This window comes from Gekko japonicus, unplaced genomic scaffold (assembly GCF_001447785.1).
Source record: "Gekko japonicus isolate JY-2015 unplaced genomic scaffold, Gekko_japonicus_V1.1 scaffold83, whole genome shotgun sequence".
NCBI lineage: Eukaryota > Metazoa > Chordata > Lepidosauria > Squamata > Gekkonidae > Gekko > Gekko japonicus.
Window position 1 is genome coordinate 2,054,934 of NW_015168655.1, and position 25,375 is coordinate 2,080,308.

The 25,375-nt window shown below is 42.0% G+C and overlaps 1 protein-coding gene across 1 annotated transcript in view; it reads right to left on the minus strand.

Annotated features, from left to right (window-relative positions):
• ADGRE5 (adhesion G protein-coupled receptor E5) overlaps positions 1–25,375 on the minus strand; it is a 53,043-nt gene that overhangs the window by 26,535 nt on the left and 1,133 nt on the right. The window contains exons 2-6 of the mRNA XM_015415184.1: positions 22,813–22,884; positions 21,042–21,119; positions 18,138–18,287; positions 7,980–8,114; positions 5,264–5,398 (exon numbers count right to left, since the gene is read on the minus strand). Coding sequence (XP_015270670.1) covers positions 5,264–5,398; positions 7,980–8,114; positions 18,138–18,287; positions 21,042–21,119; positions 22,813–22,884 — 570 coding nt within the window. The remainder of the gene's footprint in view (positions 1–5,263; positions 5,399–7,979; positions 8,115–18,137; positions 18,288–21,041; positions 21,120–22,812; positions 22,885–25,375) is intronic.

The following is a 25,375-nucleotide window of genomic DNA, read 5'->3' on the forward strand; positions in this document are numbered from 1 at the left end:
ACATCCACATAGAGAGCTGCAATTTCTTCTCTTTCTTGCTGGCCCACTTTCCAGAATTTTAGCCTGAGCCAGAAGACAGGATCAACAGCAAGATCTTCTTTGTCTTCAGGAAGGAACATGCAAGTAGGAAGCTTTTGCAGGCCATGAAACTGGCACTGAGAAGCTCTGCTGCAATGTTAACTAGATGGAGAAGCTAACGGGAAGGCAGTTTGGCTTCATTGCCTCAGCAATTTCCTGAAATTGGTTGCTAATCTGTACATTTTAGCAAATTCATTTTGCTATTTCCTCAATCCTTGTTCCTTTTCTTCACATGCAAAGAACAATCTGCTCTCCAGTGCTGGTTCACACACAGCCAGTTCTTTTACCAGATCAGTAACAGAATACTTCTGCCAGACAGAACAAAGTTTGAGTCCAGTAGCACCTTGAAGACCAACAAAGTTGGTCACAGTGTGCACACAAAAGCTTATACCTTGAATAAAACTTTGTTGGTCTTAAAGGTGCCTTTGCTGCTTCAGACCAAAATGGCTATCCACCTGAATCTGCCAGACAGGTTAGGCATAGCAGCTTTCAGGTTGTTGTTGTTCAGTCGCACACTCGAATCCGACTCTTCGCGACCCCATGGATCATCTCCCGCCAGGCCCTCCTGTCTTCCGCTGTCCTCTGAAGTTGGCTCAATTTCATGTTCGTTGCGTCGATGACACTGTCCAACCATCTCATCCTTTGCCGTCCCCGTCTTCTTTGACCTTCAATCTTTCCCAGCATCAGGGTCTTCTCCAGTGAGTGCTCCCTTCTCATTTGGTGGCCAAAGTATTTGAGCTTCAGTTTCATTATCTGGCCTTCCAGGGAACAGTCAGGGTTGATTTCTTTTAGGATTGACTGATTTGATCTTCTTGCAGTCCAAGGGACTCTCAAGAGTCTTCTCCAGCACCATAGTTCAAAAGAATCTATTCTTCGGCGCTCGGCCTTCCTTATAGTCCAACTCTCACAGCCATACATGACTACTGGGAATACCATTGCTTTGACCATGCGGACTTTTGTTGGCAGGGAGATGTCTCTACTTTTTATCATGCTGTTTAGGTTCACCATCGCTTTCCTCCCAAGGAGCAGGCGTCTTTTAATTTCATAACTGCTGTCACAGTCTGCGGTGATCTGGGATCCCAGGAACGTGAAGTCTGTCACCACTTCCACGACTTCCCCTTCTATTTGCCAAGGAGTGATGGGGCCGGATGCCATGATCTTAGTTTTTTTGATGTTGAGCTTCAAGCCCAGTTTTGCGCTCTCCTCCTTTACTCTGAGCAGGAGGCTCTTTAGGTCCTCTTCACTTTCTGCCATTAGAGTGATATTTCAGTGTTATTAGAGTGGCTTTCAGGTGCACTGTGGAAATCTGCCTTCTGGGCATAACTCACTTCTTCAGCACCCCGTGAATGGACAACACACACACACACATATTTCACTGTGAAGGCTCCTCCAAAAATGTCATTCATAAATGGAGACACTCATGGTTTCAAACATTGTCGAGGCACTTATGGCTACATTCGCCTCCAAAAGGTTCCAGAAGGTAGTCATGTTGGTCTTCAGGAGAAGAGCCAGTAGCACCTTAAGAGACCAACAAGATTCTGGGGATATGAGCTTTTGAGAGTCAAAGCTTCCTTCATCAGATACAAGTTAGAATGGAGATTTCTGAGTCCTGATATCCTAGTCAGAAGATGGGAGGGGTTTGCAAAGAAGGAACTCAGGACGCAGAGGTATAATGCCCCAAGCATTTCCCCACTGCTCTAATCGAGCTGATTACTATGTGCACTGTACCTCTGCACCCTGAGGTCTTTCTCTGCAACACCCCTCCCACCTTATGACTGGGATATAAGGACTCAGAAATCTCCATTCCAACTAGGATCCGATGAAAGGAACTTGGCTCTCAAAAGCTTATACCCTGAAAATCTTTCTTGTAAGCTCTAAGGTGCTGGTGGACTCGAATCTAGCTTGTAATCTACCTCAAATCTAGCCTCTAGATTCTAATTGTGAATTTGAACTGCTAGTAAAATTTCCTGGCTCCTCAAAAAATAAGCTTTTTGCCTCTATAACTGCCATCTACAATAAACAACAATTCAAGTTCATGCTCCTGCTCTACCAGTAGTATTATTCTTCATGGCCAGCCCACCATCAACATCTTGCTTTTTGCCATCCAGCATATGGGTCTTGCTCAGCGCATAGGAGCCTGTTCAATTCACCACACCATGGCTCTGCTCTATTCCAATTTCCAAAGCAGTCAGCACCATTCATAATCCAGCTAGGGACCCATCACATGACTGCTTGCAGCAACGTTTCTAGTCCCTGATGAATCTCTGCACAAATATCTACTAAGAATCAACTAATTACTGTGTTATGATGGAAGAGGGTTGATACCAATGAATATAAGAGGGATGGTATTCTCATAACTCAAAAGAAACTAGAGCTTGGGCCCAAGATGCAAGGTAGATGACTACCTTTGAAATTCATAAACATAAACATAAACACAATTTCAACAAGAAAGAAGAGAGTTTAAAAATAAATAGGGCATGGTTTCCTGTCCTGAAAAACACAAAAGGCTCTACATCTGACAATAGCACTACAGATAAGATTAGAATTTCAACAGCCAATCCACATACAAAAGAACCTCCTCAGGAAACAGGAAACCTCCTCAGGAAACAATCCATATACAAAAAAACCTCCTCAGGAAAGCTCCTCCATTAGCATGTTCATAGCCTGGGGAACTCCTACAAGATAATGATTCAGCCCTACCCCACCTTCTGGAGTAGATATAAATTACCTGCCTACCATTTTCTTCTCACCTTGACATAGAGAGTACTCCATCTTTCTGTGTTATACCTCTGAGGATGCCAGTCATAGCTACTGGCGAAACGTCAGGTTCTACAATGCCAAGACCATGGCCACACAACCTGGAACATCTACAGCAACTAATGAACTCTGGCCGTGAAAGCCTTCGACAACATATAGATGACTAAAGGTTACCATGAGGCAGTGGAATAGCTTGGCAACTACTGCATGAAATGGTGCCATGTTAAGTAGCAGGCTGGGGTATTTAGAAGCTATACCATATGTAGGCATACAGTTGCATGGAAGCCTGCACAGTTTGTGAACCCTCAATCCACAAAAACCACCAGCCATCCTCTTGGGGCTAATGAGAACAGTGAAGTCCAATTTTACTTCAGTGACAGCCTACTAATGGATAAACCTCTTCTAGTTGCCTTCCTGGGGTTGTAAACATGATCAGTGTTAAGTGCCTAGCAGGCCAGTACTCCCTGGTCTTCATTTGGTTTGGTTGATGCAGGCTTAGTTTATGTGAGTAAGAACGCTATACCCATTTTGAAACACTCTAAATGAGATACTGTGAATCAGGAGGTAAATGCATTCCATTATAAATGTATCCTGTAATTAGTGGAGACTGACCACTCGAAGGAAAGTATTATCAGCTCTTGAAAAAGAGTTGGCTTGAAATGGATGCTGTCATGACCCCTAGTGGGTTGCCACTTTCCTCTGCCACCACTCTGGACTTAGGGTCCCTTGGGAAGGCCCAGAGTACCCTCCCAAGCCCAACCAAAATGCCCCCTTTAAGCCGAGAAATATAGGTGTGATGACCAGACAGAGAACATTAATACAGTAATGGGACAAGGAAAACAAGACAAGGTGCTTAAAATATATAACAGTGTCTAAAGGCAAAATAAACAGCTCTTAACGTGGCTACCTATTTCTCTTAACTGGTTACTATTCAAGGCCCACAGCCTTTTATACCAGGCCTGTGCCTCTACTCACTCTGTCCCAAGTGAGGGATCTTTTTCTCAGACCAGACTGTCCCCTCAGTTTAACTCTGTGAGAGTAAAGAACACTGTAGAGAAAAAACGCAGTTCCACAGCCCACAAAATTTAAGTCACAATCTCCTCACACAACCCCTGGACACCGATTGGTTATAACTGTTGCTAAGCATTGTAGGCTGTGCCTGCTTTCCACTCCCACACAGGTCTCCTGACAGATGCTATCAAACGTCCACAGAGATCTGGTTTTGCTGATGCTTTGAAAGCTTGAAGATCAACAGACATCCCCCTGCAGTGACTTTATTAATTGAAGAACTCTTTGAACAAGTTTGGAATACTATGGACTATTTAACATTGTTTCATGTTTGTATTTTTTTGAGATGGACTTACTTCTATGATTGATTATTATTAGGATGATACATACACATTTATATTGTCATTATTGTAATTCAGACATTAAGATATTTTAGCACTTTATTCATTAAATACACAGAGAGAGAGAGCACATTTGGTAAATATTTAATTGGATTTATTGTTGGTTCTGACACAGTAATTGTTCTATTCTGTTACATTATTATTTGCTGTGATCCCAGTTTGTTTATTGCTGCGTTATGTGAAACCAGAAACAAACATAAGCTGTTAGATAATCATCCATCTCTGAATCTGCCTTAAAAATGATAATTACACATTCACATGTGGACACCAGCATGAACGAAAGACAATGCTGGACAAAGAGGGGAAGACAGCACAGGAGAGCAATACAGGCCTTGGCGAACCAGTGTCCATTATGGTTTACACAAAGATCATGTTGACTCTGCAAGAAGTGAATTCTTCCGCAGAAAAATCCATCAACGTTACATGTATAAAAACTCGCCTCCACAAAACATGCAACAATGGTGCATATGAATATATACAAATAATGGATGTGAAAACAAGTTGATCATTAAACCGCCCTGTTAGCCACCCTGAGCCCATCTGGGGAGGGCGGGGTATAAATTTAACAATAAATAAATAAATAAACATATGAAATCAAAATAAATACAAGGTTCTTATATCTGATAGATTAATGCACAAATTCAATACAAATAGACACGTGCAATGTGGGCTTTAACTCAAATACACTGATCCTCCATGCATATCATGTTCACAATAGATACTCTGTACTGATTAAGCTGATTCACTGATTATACATACCTTGCTCTTTGTTCGGAAAGCTCAGATCAGCTTTTAGGGAGCTCCAGGAAATATTATGATTAAGTAGTGACTATCTGTGTCACTTGGAGAATATAATCTCTTCATGTACTCTCAAACTATTCTCTGGGCACAAAAAAACCAAGTTCCACTCATTTTGCAACACTAGAACATTTGCAGTACTGATGTAACTTTAAGAGGTTTCATTATCCATGCATTATTTTGGCTGATTAAGAAAGAAATGTGTTCCCATTGGGCTGTACCTTTGCATATCTTTCTATCATCCTTTGAGCTCTTTCCAAATCCTGGCTTACATTTACACAGGTAATCCCCCATACTGTTGATGCAACTTCCATTGGGTTCACAGATGGAGGCATTTTGCTGGCACTCATCAATGTCTGTAACGAGAAAGTTGTTTCCAGCCTCCAGGTGACACAAGGCAACCTGCTCCAACCTGGTGAAATCACTTATTGCAGCAAAGAAGAAAGCACTAGTGGTTGTGAGAAGACAAGCCATTCCAGTTCCACGACTGGAAAACTCAGCCATGACTGAGCCATGCGAAAAGGCATGCTGTGAAGTAGTCAGAGAAGTGATTCTCAGATGGGTTGCAACAACCTCATTGCTAAGACACCAGGTGGTTAGAGGGAACAAAAAGGCACTCCGTCTAGTGAAAAGGTTAGAATGAATAGGCGCATGCTGAGCACAACAAATTTTGCTGGTGATTCCGATCTGGAATAGATGGAGAACTTCCCAACTTAGAAGAACAAACCGCCAGGAGACAAAGCACCAAGACTTAGTTTTTAAGTAAAGTGTTCAGCTTCAGCAGCTGCAAATACATCAACTTAAGGCAAAACTGGAGCACTTCTCCACCAATGTATGTTCATTCGCTAATCATGAGAATGCTCTGATGTGGACATTGCCCAATGATGTGCTGAGTCTGAATGATGGTTGCTGCTTTTGGTGCCAAATTGTGCAAAGGCAGAAAGAACAGATTGCAACAAACTTCAAGCCACTGGAAGGAACTTTTAGAGGACCAGCATGGCACAGTGGGTAAGAGTGTCTGACTAGACTTTTGCAATCCTGAAACGGAGATGAGCACCACAACCCTAGAGTCTGATTCGACTGGCTTTCGAGCAAGATTACCTCTGCAACACAGAGGGCTAGAATGTTATTCCTCTTTAATGAAAGATGCCATGCAGTTATTCCAAAGAAACCTTCATCATGGGCTATTTTTGTTACCTGCGACTATTTTAACTCTTTTCACCTTTCTTTGAATCTCATTACTGGCTTGGAGAATTTCATAACTGACTTTTCAAAGGCCTACATTAACTATTTATGTAGAAATTTGCACCCCACTTTTCTCCCCAATGGGAACCCAAAGCAGCTTACAGCTTTATCCCCTCCACCATTTCACCCTCTCAACAGCGCTGTGAGTTAGATTAGGCTGAGTGTGTGTGACTGGCCCAACATCACCCAGCATGCTACTATGTCAGAGGTCCCCGAGCCCAGCCACGGTGAGGTGCTTAAAAGAAAGTAAGGTAAAGGTTCCCTTGCTCGAAAGCCAGTCAAATCTGACTCTAGGGTTGCGGTGCTCATCTCCGTTTCAAAGCCAAAGAGCCAGCACTGTCCGAAGACGTTTCCGTAGCCATGTGGCCGGCATGACTAAACACCAAGGCGCATGGAACGCTGTTACCTTCCCACCGAAGTGGTACCTATTTATCTACTTGCAATTTCTTGCTTTCGAACTGCTAGGTTGGCAGGAGCTGGAACTAGAGACGGGAGCTCACTCTGTCATGCGGCACCTGGGTCTTGAACTGCTGAACTACCGACCTTCCACAGCCTGCAGTTCAGCATCTTAACCACTTGAGCCATCGCAGCTCCTTTAAAAGAAAGTACAAATATGTAAACAGAAATAAAGAATATTACTGCTCTGCTACACATTTTCTTTTTTTAAGTGAGCTGGATGAACACCTCAGAACTGGCTTTGCATATGGGGTTAATTAAAATAGCCTTGAGTGTTTTACAGTTAAAACAAGGCCTCAAGAACACTCTAGTGCTGGTAGTTACACAGCACAGATCCAAGTTGTTTTTTAAAATCCTAATAGAGTCCACAGTACCCAATTCTTGATTTTAAAAGGTATGTAAGAAATATACTTTTTAAAAGCTATGTGAACTCTGCACAACAATCAGAATCAAATGCACATTTATTGTGCTAACAATGGATCAGTTCTACATAACAAAAGGATGTAGTGGAAGTGTTTACAAATTCACCACCAGAAGACAGTTCACTGTTCTGAAACATGAACCCAGAAAACACATACCAAACCTAGTACTACAAACAGAAAGAGAAGAAACAATCCAGAAAGGACATAGTGAGACTGATCCTAGAGGAAGCAGTAAGAGGATTTTTGTTTCAATGTTCTAAATATAAAAGAACAATTCTGACTTCACTAGCAAAACAGCTCTCTGTCTGCAGATGTTCCTTGTATCAGCTAAAGACCTGCTTGGCCACCCCCATTTTCACAGCAGTTTCCATGAGGCATGGTGGAGATGGCTTCGTACTTTCAATACTGTTTCGGACAATAGCACTACAAACTGAAGGCGGTCTGTGGAATTAAAATGTAATTGTTTTTAAATGACAAATTATTTTCCTTGTACTGTTGTCCTGTGTAATTCTTTGCCACCAGTAGCAGAGATGGTCAGTCGCGTATGGGCCAACTCATGCAGCCATTTTGGAAACTGAAGAGTCACCACCTAGCTTGTGAGATGCCCAAACCTCCATAGGGAATATTACCTTCTTCCACTTGCAATCGTTCTGTCCATTTCTTTCAAAAAAGAGTGGGGAGATTACTGTCTGTGCTATGGTAAGTACTGTCAGAGTGGTGAGAGCTGTAGCAGGGGCACAAATATTCATGCAGTGCCATGCCTGGAGGAAGCATGCGACATCTCAAGCAATATGGGAACCCAGAGAGCCCTTACCAGTGCATGCAGACATACTGCCACTCCTGAAGTCTTCCTGGAATCCAGCTCTGCAGTGGCAGGTGTAGCTCCCAGAGGTGTTCTCACACTCAGTATGACTTCCACATTTGTTAGGCCCTAGGCACTCATTGATATCTGCAATATATGATAACAAGCTTTGCCGTTTGGCTGCAAACTGTCTCTTGCATGCACTGAATGAGGGAATCTCAGGAACTGAGGATCTGAGTAGTAGCACATGAAAATTCTGACTCTACATGTCCACTGAGACACTGGACTCTCTGAAAAGAGCTGTCAAAACCAAAGGGGTTTCCAGTGTGGGATATGGCACCCCTCTTATCACACAGCATACTGAGTACTGAGACATATTCATGATTTGAAAGCGGACACCCATAGTGTGTGTGTGTGTGGGGGGGAATCATCATTAGCTTCCCCCACACACACACCTTCCAGTACAGAACAACAGTAGCTTTCATGTTAAAGTGTGCATTTGTAATCTTTCTTGGTGTTAGGCTTCTGGCTTCCTCATGAGGAATTTGGGGAGGGACCCTGGCTCAGGGGTAGAGCGTCTTCTTTCCATGTAGAAAGCCCCAGGCTCAGTCCCTAGCGTTTCCAGCTAAAAAAGATCAGGAAGGAGATGATGTGAAAGAGTTCTGCCTGAGACCTGAAGAGTGGCTGCCAGTCAGACAAGACAATGTTGACCTTGACAGACTAATGGTCTGACTTAGTACAAGGTACCTGTATGTGCTTTCTGTTGCAACTCCTTTTGCAGTTAGAGTATTGTTCTCTTGATGCTTTGTGTCCACCTTATTTTGCTGCTAGACTGGTTTTTCTCTGGTAGGGAGTTCTCAGGTTCCATTAGGCTGCTCCATTCCTCTTTGTGAGGAATCCATAGCTTGTTGCCTTGTGTTTGCAGCCTACCTTTCATGTTTGTTTTTTGAAGATATTTTTATTGCCCACTATTGCTTCTTCTTCTGTACGACATGTAGGAGGTGAACTGCTTCTTCAGAAGGTGTAATCTGTTTACAAATATTGCAAACAAATGATTGCCTACTAGATGGTCTTTGAAGCATTTTCTCCAAGTAGTAGTCTGCAACAGGTTTTCTTTGCTCAATTCACTTTTGGTTTGTCATCATTTCTCCCACCTCTCCTTCTATAGTGTTTGTAAGCATCTGAAGCTGTGCATTATGTAGAGCACAAACAACCAAGGTTAAGATCATGAGTCTTGATCTAACCATAAAATGCAAATTACAGTCTTAAGCATCCTAAATTTGTCTTGTATCTTTGCATGAGAGGAAGAGGAGGCTTCTTTCTTCAACCTACAATAGTTTTGCTACTCTGCATTTTTTAAAAAATGCAAATAGCAGAATAGGACAACCAGTTCTGATTATGAAAACTAAGTGCAGCTGAAGGGTTAAACTCCCTTCCCTTCTCTACAATAGCCCTGAGACAGAAGAAGGCCCCATGAGCCTGCAGGTTGTATTTTATAGATGGATCAAGACACACGATCTTAAACCTCATTTGTCTGAGCCCATAATTATAAGACACAATATTGTAACAACATCTGCTTCTTTTGGGAAACGAAACAGAACTTTAGATAAGTCTTTGACAATGGATTGATTTTTAAACAACTGCTAGAAATAGAAAGTATACATGTCCTGTCAGGAGCAATCCTAAACTGGTTGCTCAAAAGTCAGTCTTCTTTTCCAATGAGGCTTATTCCCTGGGATGCATTCTTAGGAATATAGCTGTTAGCTATCAGCCCTCTGGGAAAGATCACTACTGGAATATGGCATGCTCCCAACAAGAGCAAAAATAACTTTTGCCTTTTTTCAGAATTTTGAATGACTTTGCTGGTGTGTATATGTGTGTGAGAAAATGGGGGAAGGAATAAAGGAACAGCTACTCTAAAAAGAAATGAGTGTTAAAGGAGTTCTGCAGCTGGTTGACACCTGGCGATATTTCAATCCATTGGTAAAACACTACAGGTTCTATTCAATACCATGTGACACATACTCCTGAACTGGTATGTTCAGGGTAACTCCAGGACTGATTGGACTCACAGCTAATATTCAGATTAAAAGTTAAGCTTTCTTTAAGAACAAAACCAGTTTCAGACAACTGAGATTAAACAATTTCATGTTGGTAATCCTACCATTATGAAACATTTGCAGGTCTCATCGAAGATTCATAACAGAGGTAATAAATTATATTCCAGAATCAAGAAAGGTGTTCAGCTTCAGTCAGGATACCAAAATAGTTGTGATTCCCAAGAAGAGGAAGTCCTGTCTCGCTCCTGAACAACAAGCCCTTTGTATTCTGGCCAACACATTAAATGAGATTTTGCATAACCATAAACATTATGATGAGTTGTAGGCAGGGGTCCTTTTGTAAAAAAAAAGAGCTAGGGGAACTCATTAGCATAACTCATTAGCATATGCCACACCCCCTGACATCAGGGGCCCGGCAGTGGACCTGCAAGGCCAGCGGGCGTGCGAGGAAGCCCCGCCAAGGCCCTCCCTGGCCCCAGGCAGGCAGGGGTGGGGAGAGGCGGGGAGGAAGCAACTTACCCTCCCTCTTCTCCTGCCTCCTCCTGGCTGAATGAGGGCTGGAAGTGGGGCGGCCGGAAGCAGGGGGCGGGGCTTCGTCATGTGCCCTGCCCCCCTGCACCTCACCCGGGTGAACTGTGTTCCCCCGTGTTCCCCCCCGAAATGACCTCTGGTTGTAGGGTTCTTTTTGTAGAACAGGAAAATGCAAAATTATTTTGTAATTTAAAAAAAATGAAACTCAGCTTCTGGCTCAAAACAAGTTCTATTATTACACTTATACAGCCAAAAAGAAAGAAAGAAAGCTTTAGACAATGTTGAGTTATAATTTTTACTCCAGGATTTGAAGACATTTAATATGAGAGAATTTTTAAAAATATCATAGCCACAAGGTCAGGGTAGCAGCCAATGGGTTATCAGTGCTTTTGATCTGACCCAAGGAACAAGACAGGGATGTCCACTATCATGATCATGTTGGTATTAGAACCACTGACAATAATAAAAGGAAATGATAAGGAAAAAGGGAGTATTGTCCACAAATTACATATTGCTGACTATAGCAGAACCTGAAAACTCCTGCAAAGTGGTCAGTGATACCATATGCACATTTAGCTGGATATAACTAAGGAAAAAAAACAGAGACTATGCCATTTAATATAAACAGAAAAAGAACAGAAGAAATAAAAAGATTTTCCCTATTACTGCCCTGACAAACTTGTAAGATAGTCATGAATGTACTTGGGGAAAAAAATCAGGATCTCTACAAACATAAGTATGACAAACTACCTATGGAAATCTAGTTAACACAACAGTGGGCAAAGCTGACATTACCCTTTTCTGGAAGAAAATTACAGGTGAGAATTAGGGTTGCCAAATGGATTTTGGCCGGGAGCGGGGGGCTCCCGGCTGGCGTCTAAATCATGCGCGCGCGCACAGCGCGTGCGCGTCACCTGGAAGTGACGTCGCACGCTGGGGGTGGGGCCACGCCATTTGAGGGGGAAACTCTTTGTTTTCCCCTCAAATGGCGTGGCCCCACCCCCAGCGTGCGACGTCACTTCTGGGTGGCACGCACGCGGGGGTGGGGTTTTCCCCGGGCCCCGATTCCGCGGGAGCGGGAATCGGGCCTTGAAAGCGGGGGGAAATCCGCCCCCCCGGGGGGATTTGGGAACTCTAGTGAGAATACTACTACCAAAATTAAATTTCCTCTTTTAGTTTTTCCCTATTAAATTGAACTTAGAAAAAATAAATGCCATCTGTTAAAAATATTTGGGAAAGTAAAATATTTGGGTTAAAGACATTTGCAATGCAATTCTAAGCAAAATTATGCCTTCATAGGTCCATTAAAGTCCTACTGGCCATCTGCCAGGTGTGACTCTGCTTAGGATAGCACTGCCTGGAATGTAGAATTACCAGCACAGAGGAGAGGCTGCATTTCTCAGTGTTAAGAACAGTTCTGTTACTTATGAGTCTAATCTCTTTAATGGTCAGTCGGTGTTCCTCCCTTCCTGAGTGTCAAAAAGAGAGCAGAGACTTCTTTCATTTTTAGTGGAAGTGCCCTTATTCTAAGAGGTTTTGAGGTTGATGGAAAGAATCTTGGGTATGAACTTGGATACTCATTGGTATCACATATCTAATAGCCAAGTGTGCCCCGACCTGTGGATACTTAAATCTGTGGATCAGGGCCATGTTGATACAAAGGAGACTTTTGTTCAAATGTAGGGAACCCCCTAGGTTTGCAGAAAAATCTGAAGCCTTTTAAAAAATTCACAAAACCAAAATAGGACCCACGGTAAGTAGGAAATACCAAAAATCAGCAAATACCGTGCTACAAACAATTATAAAATATCTCAAATAATTTTTATAGAAAAATTTTATAGTAAATTATATCGCCAAGAAGTATTAAATCCCCAGGCTACACAGGATTATATTTCAAGGTGGAATAAAAAGATCTTTGATGAAAAACAAAAGTCTGCTCTAAACAGTCCAATATCTTGCTGCGAAATAATTGAAAGTATTAGACAACAGAAAAGAAATAAAGCACCAGGGCCGGATGGTATACCTATAGAGATATATCAACAATTTGAAGATCAAATTTTACTTCCCTTTAAAGAGGTAGTAAAAGAAATAGTAAAGGTAAAGGTAAAGGTTCCCTTGCTCGAAAGCCAGTCGAATCCGACTCTAGGGTTGCGGTGCTCATCTCCGTTTCAAAGCCGAAGAGCCAGCGCTGTCCGAAGAACAACGTTAATCCATAAGCCAAATACAGATGAAAGGGAGGTAAAAAATTATAGACCAATATCTTTGCTAAACGCTGATTATAAGATTTTTGCTTCGATAGTTGCGACAAGACTGAAAAAGGTTTTAGTAGATCTAATTCATCAAGATCAGGCAGGATTTCTTCCAAGGAGGCAGATCAAGAATAATATAAGAGTGATTATGGATGTGCTAGAATATTATGAATTACATCCAGGAAAGCAACTAGCGTTAATATTTCTAGACGCAGAAAAAGCCTTCGATAGGGTAAACTGGGACTTTATGTTGCAAAAGCTTGCCAAATGGGAGTGTGGAGAGAATTTCTATACGATGATAAAAGCAATATATTCGAAGCAGATAGCTAAGGTGGTGGTAAATGGAGATACGACCCAAAATATAGATATACAAAAAGGCATGAGACAAGGCTGTCCATTATCACCACTGCTATTTATTTTTTACATTAGAAACATTGACAGATCTGGTTAGAGAAAATGACAGTATAAAAGGTCTTAAAGTTAAAGATGAAAATTTTAAATTACAAGCGTACGCAGATGATCTTGTATTTGTAGTGGAAAACCCTACAGACTCTATCGCTCCTTTGATGGATTGTATTGAAAGATATGGAAAAGTATCGGGATTAAAAATTAACTATAATAAAACAAATATACTGACAAAGAATTGTACAGTAGGATGTGTAGAACAGATTCAAAGAATATCACATATGAACATTGTTAAAAGAGTGAAATATCTCGGAGTGACAATGACAAAGAGAAATAATATGTTAATAGAGGATAACTACAACAGATTGTTATAAGGCATCAAAAAAGACTTAGGAAAATGGGAGAATCTGAAATTATCCTTTATGGGAAAAATAGCTTTATTAAAGATGAATGTATTACCGAGATTCTTATCTTTGGCTCAGAACATCCCGGTGCTGAGAAATGTTAAATTCTTTAATGAGTTGGATAGAATATGTAGGCAATTTGTATGGTCCAGGAAAAAAGCACGGATAAAGTGGAAAGTCTTACAGGATAGGAACGAGAGTGGGGGCTTGGGACTCCCAAACTGGTAGCTTTATTACTCGGCAGCAGCAATGGTATGGATAAAGGAGTGGGCGTCCCTAGAAAACAAAAGGCTTCTAACCTTGGAAGGTTCTGATTTAGCAATGAGATGGCATGCATATTTGGGATATGAAAAAGATAAAGCAGATTCCAAATTTAAACAACATACTATAAGAGGAGCCCTTAATAAAATCTGGCAAGAGACTAAAGAACGATTCTATATTAAAATGCCAAGATGGATATCGCCATTAGAAGCATTTACAAAGCCATCTTTAATGACAAAATCTAAACTGCTTAGCTATGAGACGTTATTAGACAAATATGATAAGTTAATTTCTTCAGAGCAAATGTTGAATCAGAATATAGAGTTAACATGGTGGGAAACAATGCAATTGAAAACAAGATTTGAAAAAGATAAAATTAAAGGGATCTACCGGGAGAAAACTGATTTAGATAAATTATGGCTGTCCACGAACGATAAATTAATACAGAAGTTGTATAAGTTATTTCTGGTAGAATATGAGCAGGATGAAGTGGTGAAAAGTTCAATGATAACGTGGATGCAGGACATTGGGCATATAATCGAGGATGAAAGTTGGTCTAAAATATGGAAGTCTGTGAAATACTTAAGATCAATTCCGTATAAAGAAAATGTGTTTAAAATGTTTCATAGGTGGCATTTGTCACCAGATAAATTGGCAAAATATTACCCCAATTTGTCAAGAAATTGTTGGAAGTGTAAAAATAATGTGGGCACCTTCTACCATACATGGTGGAGATGCCCGGTGACACAACGTTATTGATTTATGGTACAAAAGCTATTAACAAACATATTAAAGGTAGAAATACCTTTAATCCCAGAATTATTTTTGTTAAATATAACAACAGGTAATTATAAAATGGAAGAAAAATATGTAATTATATACACAATCACAGCAGCCTGTATATTGTTTGCCAAATACTGGAAACAAGGGGGAATACCCCCCAAAAAGGAACTAATTTATAAAATTTTGGAGGTGGTAGAGATGGATAAATTAACTACAAGATTACAAAATAAAGATGATGATGTGTTTAAAAAAAGTGGGAAAAGTTATACATATGGTTGGACAAGAGAAATAAGGCGAAAGAATGACTCCAATTTAAATTTGTATTATTGTTTGTATGTTATTCAAGGGTTAGAGTAGATATGGAAAAGGATGTAATTACTGTTGTATATTGGAAACTTTTTTTTAATGTATATGCAAAAACTGAAAATAAATTAATTTTAAAAAAATCATTTCCTCTAACCACAACTACTTGGGGCTCTTAGTTGTTTTTTAATGTATATGGAAAACCTGAAAATAAATTTTAAAAAATCTCAAATAATTTTTATATATTTTTTGTTTTATATTTTTACAATTTATTCACAATATATTATTTATCATATAAGCCTGAATATATAGAAAGAATCATATATCAAAACATCTAAGTATCGTCTCTTAATATATCACAAAAGATATTGCACAACCCCTTTATTAATATCAGTCCTCCTTAATTATACAAAAGTTTTAAGAGGGAGGACTCCTTTAAGTCTATTTTGAATAAGTGCTCAGTCTTCCTCCAACAGAGGTCCAGATATCCTCCTGTTTCAGTGTCTTCCTCAGGGAGTTCAGCAGATATTTCCAAGCACAAGGTTGTCAAATACCAAAATACTTATCCAAATTTTTCAATAAACACTGCAAAAAGTCTCCCTTAGTGAGCTCAAAGCTTCCTCCAAAGTGCTTTTCACTAAGAGAGACTTTTTGCAGCGTTCATTGAAAAATTCATGCTGCTCTTAGAGGGTACCCTGTTTCCCAGAAATAGTTCTGGGGAACATTTTTGACTGCAAGAAGGAAGGGGAAAGCAGAGAAGTTAAGCCCCACTGGTCAGCAGAGATTTTCAGTCAGCGGATTGAATCCAATGAACAGAATGAATTCACAGAACTAACCTCTTCCACCCAAACCTTCTACCCCGCCAGGCTGCTTCTGCCAGTTGGGAGCCATAGGCAATGCAGCATGATTGAGCGTGGGATGCAGAAAGGTATCAGCTGTATATTAGGAAAAGGTTTTCACAGTCAGAGTGGTTCAAAGATGGAATCAGCTGCCTAGGGAGGTGGTTAGCTCCCCTTCACTGACGGCTTTCAGGAAGAGGCTGGACAAATATTTGTCAGAGATGCTTTAGGCTGGTCCTGCGTTGGGCAGGAGGTTGGACTAGGTGGTCTGTATGGCCCCTTCCAACTCTACGATTCTATGAATACCAGGGCTTGAGATGCAGAAACAGGCTATCAAGCTACCTCGCTGAAAATGCCCAAACCCCATGGGTTGCCAGAAGTCGCCATGACTTCCAGGCATGCAAGCACATAACACACACGCATGCACACTCACACACACAAATACCCACAAAAAATAGACCATTAAATAGCTGGTAAGATAAAACCCCTAATTAAAAGCCTGAGTAAAAAGATACATTTTGATTTAGTATCTAAAAGAAAATAAAGCAGGCATCAGGTGAGCCTTAAGGGGGAAGGACATACCAGAGGTGAGGTGTCACTGAAGAAAATGCCCTGCCTCTAGTCACCACCCACCACACATCTAAATGTGTGTGGGGAGGAACAGAGAACAGGGCTTGAGAGGCAGATCTTATTTGGTTGGATATGGGAGGAGGCTAGTGTTTCAGGTACCTAGCCTCATGCCGTTTAAGGCCTTAAAGGTAAGAACCAGTACTCTGAATTGCACCTGGAAATAGATGGGCAACCAATGCAGGAGTGATATGATCCTGTAACCAACCCCCAACAATAGCCTGGCTGCTGCATTTTGGACCAACTGAAGTTTCCAGACAGTTTTCAAAGGCACAGGGCATTAAAATAGTCTTAACTTAAATCTGATCAGAGCATGAATCACCTAACCCGCAGTTATGGTGGGGCTATGCCCCCTTCCTTAAAGGGACAGCCCCACAAGATTTCCTTCGACTGTGGCTAGATCATGGTTTTTGAGGAATGGTTGTAGCTGGCCAAGCAGCTGGAGCTGATAATAGATACTATATGCCATACAGGAGATCTTAGCCTCCAACCATAAGCCAGGTTTCAGTAGCAACTCCAAGATAAGAACCTGCTCCTTCACGGGGAGTGCAGCCCCCTCCAAGACAGGCTTACTCTGCATTCATATATATATGAATGCAGTATATCATGAAATATATCATTCATATATTGGGGTCATTAAAATATTGGGGACACCTCACTCCAAATCCCCAGGTGACCTCTCCCAGTGGGTTCAGCAAGGGGGACAAGATGGAACCTTGTAGAACCCCCATATCACAAATGCCGCAGGACCAAGCAGCAGACTATGCACTGATGGCAAAAGTGACTGATACAGTATAAAGAAAATAGACTGAAAGTTAATGATTTTCAAAAACGTCCCTATTAATTTCATAGATACAACTCATTTTATTCTAACAGATGTTTTGAAATACTGTGAAAAGGTCTGTGCTTCCGTTTCCCTAGGAACCTAAAACCTTTATTATTTATTTTCATTTATATTCTGTCTTTCTCCCCAGCAGGGACTCAAAGCAGCTGACATTATTTTATCCTCACACCAACCCCATGAGGTAGGCTGGCCAAGAGTGTGGGGCCTGCCCAAGGTCACCCAGTAGCCTGTCACAGCAGAGCAAGGAGTCAAACCTGGGTCTCCCAGGTCATAGACTGATGCTCTAAACGCTTCACTGTGCTGGTTCTCCGATTATAAGGCATGCATTTTTCCGTATAGAAACAAGATTTATTTATTTATTAACCTTCTGCTAATACTTGATTCTTTTAAAAGCTTTTGATGTCTGGTTTTAACATTTTCCACATTTCTTTATAACTATGCTTGATGCTTTTATGGCTCTATTTATTTGGATTTTAATGTATTATAATTCATCATTCTCTACAGCAGGTTCTTGATATTTCTAAACTTACCTATCATTTTAATCACTGATAAATGTTTAAAAACAAAAGACAGCAGTGATTTAATTTATTATTCCTCATACTGCTGTTCAACTGAACTCTTGGCCACCAGTAAGTTGGCCAACAATATACAAGCCAATTCATGCAGTGATTCTGGAGACAGAAGAGCCACCATATAGTTTCACTCTATTCAGAGTAGAGTGAGAGAATCCCTGTAGGTGCAAAAGATAAGTACTGCCATACTGATGCCTTTCTTGCTGCTCTGAATATGAACATAGAGCCATGCTGTGCCTGGGGTGAGTGTGTGCAGTGCCTCAAACCACACAAGAGCTCAGAAAACCCTTACCATGGCATGTGACCTCACTGGCATTCTTGAAGATGACATCCCCAGTGCTGGACTGGAATCCTTCGACACATTTGCAGTTGTAGCTTCCATAAGTGTTGTGGCACCTGGCACTTTTCCCACATTTGGCAGGATCTCGGCACTCGTTGATATCTGCAATATAGGACAACACACTTTGTGAGCTGCCTGTTGACTTGCATGCATTGAACGATGAACTCTCAGGAACTGAGGATCTGAGAAGTAGCTCGAGGACATTCTGAGTCGGTCTCCACTGGGACACCAGACTCTCTGAACACAGTTCTCAAAACATAGAGACGGGGGGGGGGGCTTCCCATTTGGGATCTCCCGTATTGTCAATGGCAGTGTTTCTCAACCTGTGGGTTAGGACCAGTGTTTCCTCTAAGCTGAGTTAGTGTGAGCTAGCTGACAGTTTTTTAGCCTCCAGTTCACACATTTTTGCCTTAGCTCAGGAAGGATGGGTCCAGAACAAACTAATTTATGCAGTAGCCAAATCACTCGCTCACAACGTTAATGCCAGTAGCTCACAAAGTAGAATTTTTGCTCACAAGACTCCACAGCTTAGAGGGAGCATTGGTCAGGACCCAAAAGTGGGTTGTGAAGCCAGTGTGGGGCGTGGTTCAGCCCTTCCTAATGGCCACCCCTGCCCTTTCCATTGCTCTCTTTTGTATTTTGGAAACAATATCTTCCATGTCATACATTAGCTGGTATTAGTTGATATTTCTTCCTCACTGCATATATTGGCCCTTTCGGAAATCTCCTTTTAATCCATGTTCACTTCGGTGTCCTCCAAGCAATTCAGCACTAAAATCGAATTCAACTTTCTTTTCATTCTGGAGTTTCCCCTCATTCTGCATTAAATTACCTCCCTTCAGTGGTCAGCCCGGTTTCAGCCTGCTATTGCCCCAGGTTATTTAGATGCTGTTTTGCTGTGGCCTTAAATTGCCTCGACTCGAACACTGAGAAATTCTGGAGTGGCAGGCAAATGTGGAAAGGACCAATGTTGATCAAGTAAATCTTGTCCTGATGGATACCAGAGTGAGCTTCTTAGAATCTTAGGGTGGATTAGAGGGAGTAGAGGAGAAGGAGAGGGTGGTCAAATGTAACCTCCATATGCAAAGGCTGTATATGTCAGAATGCTACTTGCTTGGGGTTCACGGTGGGGGAAGCTGCGCCCTTTGTGGAATGTTTGTTGGTTTCTCAGGAACATCTGGTTAGCTGCAGTAGAAAATGGAATGCTGAACTAGATGGGCGCCAAGGTAATAGTTTGCCTAGGGCACCAAAAAACCTTGGGCCAGCCCTGGATGGATCACCCTACCAAGTAAATTTTGACTTCTGGGTCATCATACCGAAAAGAATGGAATCCCTCTTGTCGTGCAGCAAACAAATTATTAAGACATATCCATGGCTTCAAAGCTGATGCACTAACTCGGAGAGCAGGAATATTTGGTCTGAAGAATTTTGAAGTGGGGGAGCGGGAGAAGATAGCTCTTTCCCAGGCAAGACACACCGGAAAACAGCACGTGGGAATCTGACAAAGGGGAGCTTTGACTCTTGAAAGTTTATACTCTGAAAATTTTGTTGATCTTTAATGTCCTATGGGACTCAGATCTAATGTAGTTCTAATGTAGTTCAAGCATTCAAGCTAGAAATGCTTCTGATAATTTCCCAAAAGAAAATTTTTAAAAAACCAGTCTGACCTTTTTTTTTTGGGGGGGGGGGGCAGATGCCAGGTAAGTAGGAAGCAAAACCAATTAATAATTGACTGGTTACTTTGTATTTTAAATTTAAAATGATTTAAACATTGATTTTGATAAATGTATACACTTTGGGGGGGGGGGGCACCGACCTGACCAACAACTGCTGTACATGCCCAGCTGCCTGCGCAGTTTGAATGGCACAAGACTATGCAATGTGCTTGGCGCCACTGGCTTGTTCCCTCTCTCTCCTCCTGGAACAGCCATACCAGGCATACCTGTCTTGCTGTGCTGCTGCTACCACTTCCCTGTCATCAAAAATATACATATTTAGACTGGAGGAGCAGTGTAGTAGGGGGAGACCTGGAGGGAGGGCTGTTCTTAATGTCACCTCATACTTTAGGCAGCCTTGCCCAAACTGGCTATAAAGAGCAGAAACGGGTGTGAAATCCTCCACTGCCCCCAGAACAGAGGACACTTAAACCTAGGAGTCAAGAAATATTTTTGCTAGGAAATCTGCTGGGAAGGCAATCTGTTTGATAACAAAAGTTACAGAGCTCCATCCTTTAAAGTTCCAGGCCACTCAGGAAGGGTTGATAGGGTTTTACCACTCCCACACCACATAGTTTCCTAAGAACATTCTCCCACACTATCTATTAGCCTTTTAAAGAAAAAAGACGCCTCTCTCTTTTTTTTTAAAGAGTTATAACAGTGCAGGGATCCCAATTTCAATTAGCAAAATTGTGCAGGAGTGAAAGAGTTAAACCCCTCTCCCTTCCCTCACAAGCCCCATCAAAGTCTGAGCCAGGTAAGGCTGCAGTTTAAAAGTGGCCAATCACAGATCTCCCAGCATCTCCTTTGCTTTGGGCCACTGACTACATTCACATGCACCAGTTCTCAGCCCTTCTCCCTCTGTTGGTACACAAGTGTGAAAAAACAGACAGGTAGTTTTAAATGCTTTCAGTTCAGGTTCTGAACTAACAGATAGCCATACAGGAGAGCTAAGCTGCACTTTAGATATGTCTGATTTCAGCCTTGTGGGGAAGCTGCAAGAAATGCCACTAGGAAGTGGTGGGAGTAGAAGGTGCACATTTATTGCCTTGCGATGATGGTATCAGGCCTTCTTGCTTCCCAGGTTCAGTATTAGTTCACTCTGTACTAGCGCCACAATTACAAAAAATAGTCTTGTTACCACAGCAACATTTTTCTTCATTTTCTTCATGATCATAACCCACATACACGACCTTGCTTCCAGGTTCCTCGGAGCATTCTGTTGAGAGAGAAGAAAGAACAGCAGTTGGTTAGAATGTGCCAATGCTATGAGATCCAGCTCTTAGTCACACCCCACCACCCCACCAGGAGGACATCTCCAATTATTCCGTTAACCTCCTTGTAGAAGGCTGCCCTACTTCAGACATTCTACTCCCCAGGTATGGTAATCAAAATTCTGCAAATGTTATTTGCTTATAATATACCATTTTATAACTTCAAACACTTTCAGAATTCTCTCTAGAATTCCATTCCTGCAGGCTTGGGTGCTTAAGAATCTCAATTTTCTGTGATTCTGGGTTGTCTACTCCTAAGAGTAACTTAGCAGAATAATTTCACATGGTGTGGACTTTCCCAGCTTATGCAGAGATGGGATTCTGTAGTATAGGTAAGGATGCCAACTAGCCTGAAGAGAAATGTTATGTCCCTTTAATAAAGGCTTCATGTTTAGAAATGGGGAGTCAAAGCTTTTAATGGCACTGAGGTAAATTTCCCGCACATCAAACTGATATTAAATGGTCAGCCAGAGGACCAGTTTAAAAGCTGGCAACTCTACTTGTGGGTAGATTTATTTTTGAGTTCTCTTCACTGAAAGACTTTCCTTCTATTTTCCATTGCAAGTATTCAATTTGCCATGCAAGAGAGACCTATGGGCATGGATCCTGTACAGAGCAAGCACAGTAGTGCTCACAGAACTGAGCTTCTCTGTCTCCTTTTCTCACTGCAGATGCCCTCCATAATCATGTCCCTGGGGGGGGGATCACTGGACCCCCAAGAACAGCATGGGGAAAATTACAGGGGGGTGTTTTGTGGTGGGAAGAGAGAATTTGTTAAATTCCCCACCACCACCACCTTCCAGAAGTGTCTCCTTGCCAACAGAAAACATGGTTGGAATCCACTCAGTTGGAAACCCTATGCTTCCCTTGGAATGGGTGCATCTGCCCTCAGCATACTCGTTGTACTGTTTACAGGAGAAGCATTTTGATCAGTGTAGGAGGGTTATTAATTTAATCAGAATTCCTGGTTGCAACTTAGCAGTATTACCCATACCAGTTGTAGAGTACTGAATTTTTACAGGATTTTCTGTGATCAAATAAAACGAAAGTTGAATGGCACCTTAAAGACTAAAACATACTCTTGTTTTATTTTGTTACAATAGACCAACAAAGCTATTCCTTTGCAATTTTCTACGCTCATTCTGGAGTATTTCGTCATTATCCTGTGAACAAGCAGTTTCTGTTTTACGTGATCATGTCCCTTTAAAAATTATTTTTAAATATTTTTGACTATTTGGTTGGTTTGGAGTTACACTGCAACCTACTGATAAATTCAGCATACTAATAATGTCAGCTTTTGAGATGCATCATTATTGTTATTATCTTGCAGATGAGGAACTCCGGCAGAAAGTACTTAATGGAGAGTTACCATCTCTCTATCCAGGAGAATGGTTCTTAGTGCCACGGTCACCCTGAAAATAACTGTGTCCAGGTTGGCTGCAGGGAGTAGGAATAACTGTGAAATCCTCTATCATCTATGAACTGTCTCTCTGGGCAACTTGACAGGACAGGAGGTTTCAGGAGGGGCAGATTGTTCAGCTTGCGATGCTGACATAGGCCCACATACTCCCCACATTCAACATTAGTTCTCTCTCTTCATGCACCGCAATTACATAGAAAGCAAAATAGCATTGTTACCATCACAGCTCAAAGAAATGCAAGGGCCATATCCTTCTGGACAGGAAAGGGTTTTGTTATGGTTGGTGGGTTCTGAATAAAAAGAAAGAACATCAGCAATATGTTAGAATCTGATTATGCTACAAACCCAGATCACATTTTTCTCATCAGACTCCCCCATCAGAGGGAAACAATACTTTTTGCCTATTTTTCCTAAATCTTACCCAACATACCAACTCTTAACGTTCCCCCCCCAAAAGTCTCAAGACGCTCCATACTCCATGACCAGCATGGAAATCAAAATTCTACAAACAGAATATATTACGATATCATGAGCTGCTCTGGACCTCTATTTCTGCAGGCGGAGGTGTCCTGCACATTTTCACATGTGCAGCAGAGTTGCTTGCAGCAATCATCACATGGCCCTTACATACCACGGAAAATGCTCAGTATATCACCTTGCATGTTGTTGTCTTCCAAAGTTGGAGCATAAATGGTACACGTGGCTTTCCAGTGGCTTCCCTCTATCCTTCTGTAATAATATTCAGCCCACATTCTCCACACACACCCGTTTTCATGCCCAGCTATTTTCTCAATAGGCAAATCTTTCAGTTTTGAGGAGTAGAATTCATGGTATGGCCAAAGGCTGGACAAAGGGTAATGCTGTGGGCCAGCTTGACCAGCCTGAGTCGAGGAGTCACATGCAGCCAGCTCTGAACCAGCTAAAGTTAGTGAATCAGAGATACAGGAGCCTCAAGAGTTCAGGGGAGTTGAGGGGATTGCCTTGAAATGGTTTTCTTCCTTTCTCCATGGTCGGGGACAGAGGGTGGCGCTGGGCGAGAGGGTCTCCCCATGGTACCCTCTAGAATGTGGAGTGCTGCAGGGGGCGATCCTCTCGCCAATGTTATTCAACATCTATATGCGCCCCCTCGCCCAGTTAGTCAGGAGGTATGGGCTGGGTTGCCATCAGTATGCTGATGACACTCAGCTCTAACTGTTAATGGACGGTCACCTGTCCTCCATTCCTGGAAATCTGGCTGAGGCTCTGGACACAGTAGCTGGATGGTTGCAGCAGAGTTGATTGAAGGGGCTCTGGACACAGTAGCTGGAAGGTTGCAGCAGAGTTGATTGAAGCTAAATCCATCAAAGACAGAGGTCCTCTACCTGGTTCGGGGGGGGGTATGGAGGTGAGCACCAGGCTTCCCACACTGGAAGGGGCACCTTTGGTGCTGGCCCAGTCAGCGACGAGCCTGGGAGTAACGCCAGATTCCTCCTTATCTATGGAGGCCCAGATTGTTGCAGTGGCCAGATCTGTATTCTTCCATCTTAGGCAGATCAGGCTACTGAAGTCCTCTCTCTCTCCCCAGGACTTAGCTACAGTGACCCATGCAATGGTCACCTCCGGGCTTGATTACTGCAACTCACTCTATGCAGGCTTACCCCTGAAGCTGATCTGGAAATTACAGCTGGTACAAAATGCGGCTGCTGACATCGACACCTGTGCGGGCTCACGTTCGGCATGTGCTTTTTCAGCTGCATTGGTTGCCGGTTGAGTACCGGATCCACTTCAAGGTGTTGGTAATCACCTTCAAAGCCTTATACAGCCTGGGGCCAACATACCTAAAGGACCACCTCTTCCCATATATGCCTCGAAGAGTGTTACGCTCTGAGAGTCAACATCTCCTGGTGATCTCCGGGCCAAAGGACGTCTGCCTAGCCTGGGCCAGGGCTTTTTCTGCCCTGGCCCCCACCTGGTGGAACATGCTGCCTACTGAGATCAGGGCCCTGCGGGATCTTATTCAGTTCTGCAGGACCTGGAAGATGGAGCTGTTACACCAGGCTTTTGGCTGAGGCAGTGGGCGTCCACACATGGCTCCCCGAGGTTGCTGTCTCCCACCCACTGATAACTGGTCATACCTACTTACATCAATGGGCCAGACTCTCCCTACAGCAAGCTATGATTATTGATTTTATATGCTTATAATGTGTTTTAAAATTTTATTGTACTTATGCAAATGTTGTAACCCACCCTAAGCCCGTTTACGGGATGGGCGGGATATAAATGTGAAAAATAAATAAATAAATAAGATGGCCAGCAGCTGACCTTGGCCCACCCATGCGAATCTCTCTTTAAAAAAAAATAATTTTATTAGTTTATATAAAGAAGAGGGGGAAGGGGAAAAGAGGGAGAGAGAGAAAACTATAAAAGTATACAAAATTCCAATTTAGTATTCCTCATGCACATCTTATCGTTACACTTTCACAGCTATTTCATCTATCATTGTTATTATTCTTCACTTAATCTTGTTTTCTCAAAATTAGAGTTTTAACCAGTCATAAAATGCCCTCCAGGGTCTCATAAATTCTTCTTCCATTTTTCCTTTTAATATGTTTGTCAACTTGTCCATTTCAGCGCATTCCATAATCATTAATATCAATTCATGTAGCACTGGTATCTTCAGTGTCCTCCATGTCATTGCAAATAGGATTCTAGCAGCTGTTATAATATGTAAAATAAAATATCTATGATTCTTATCTAACTCATCTGGTAAACAATTTAACAAAAATATTTCTGGCTTAAAAG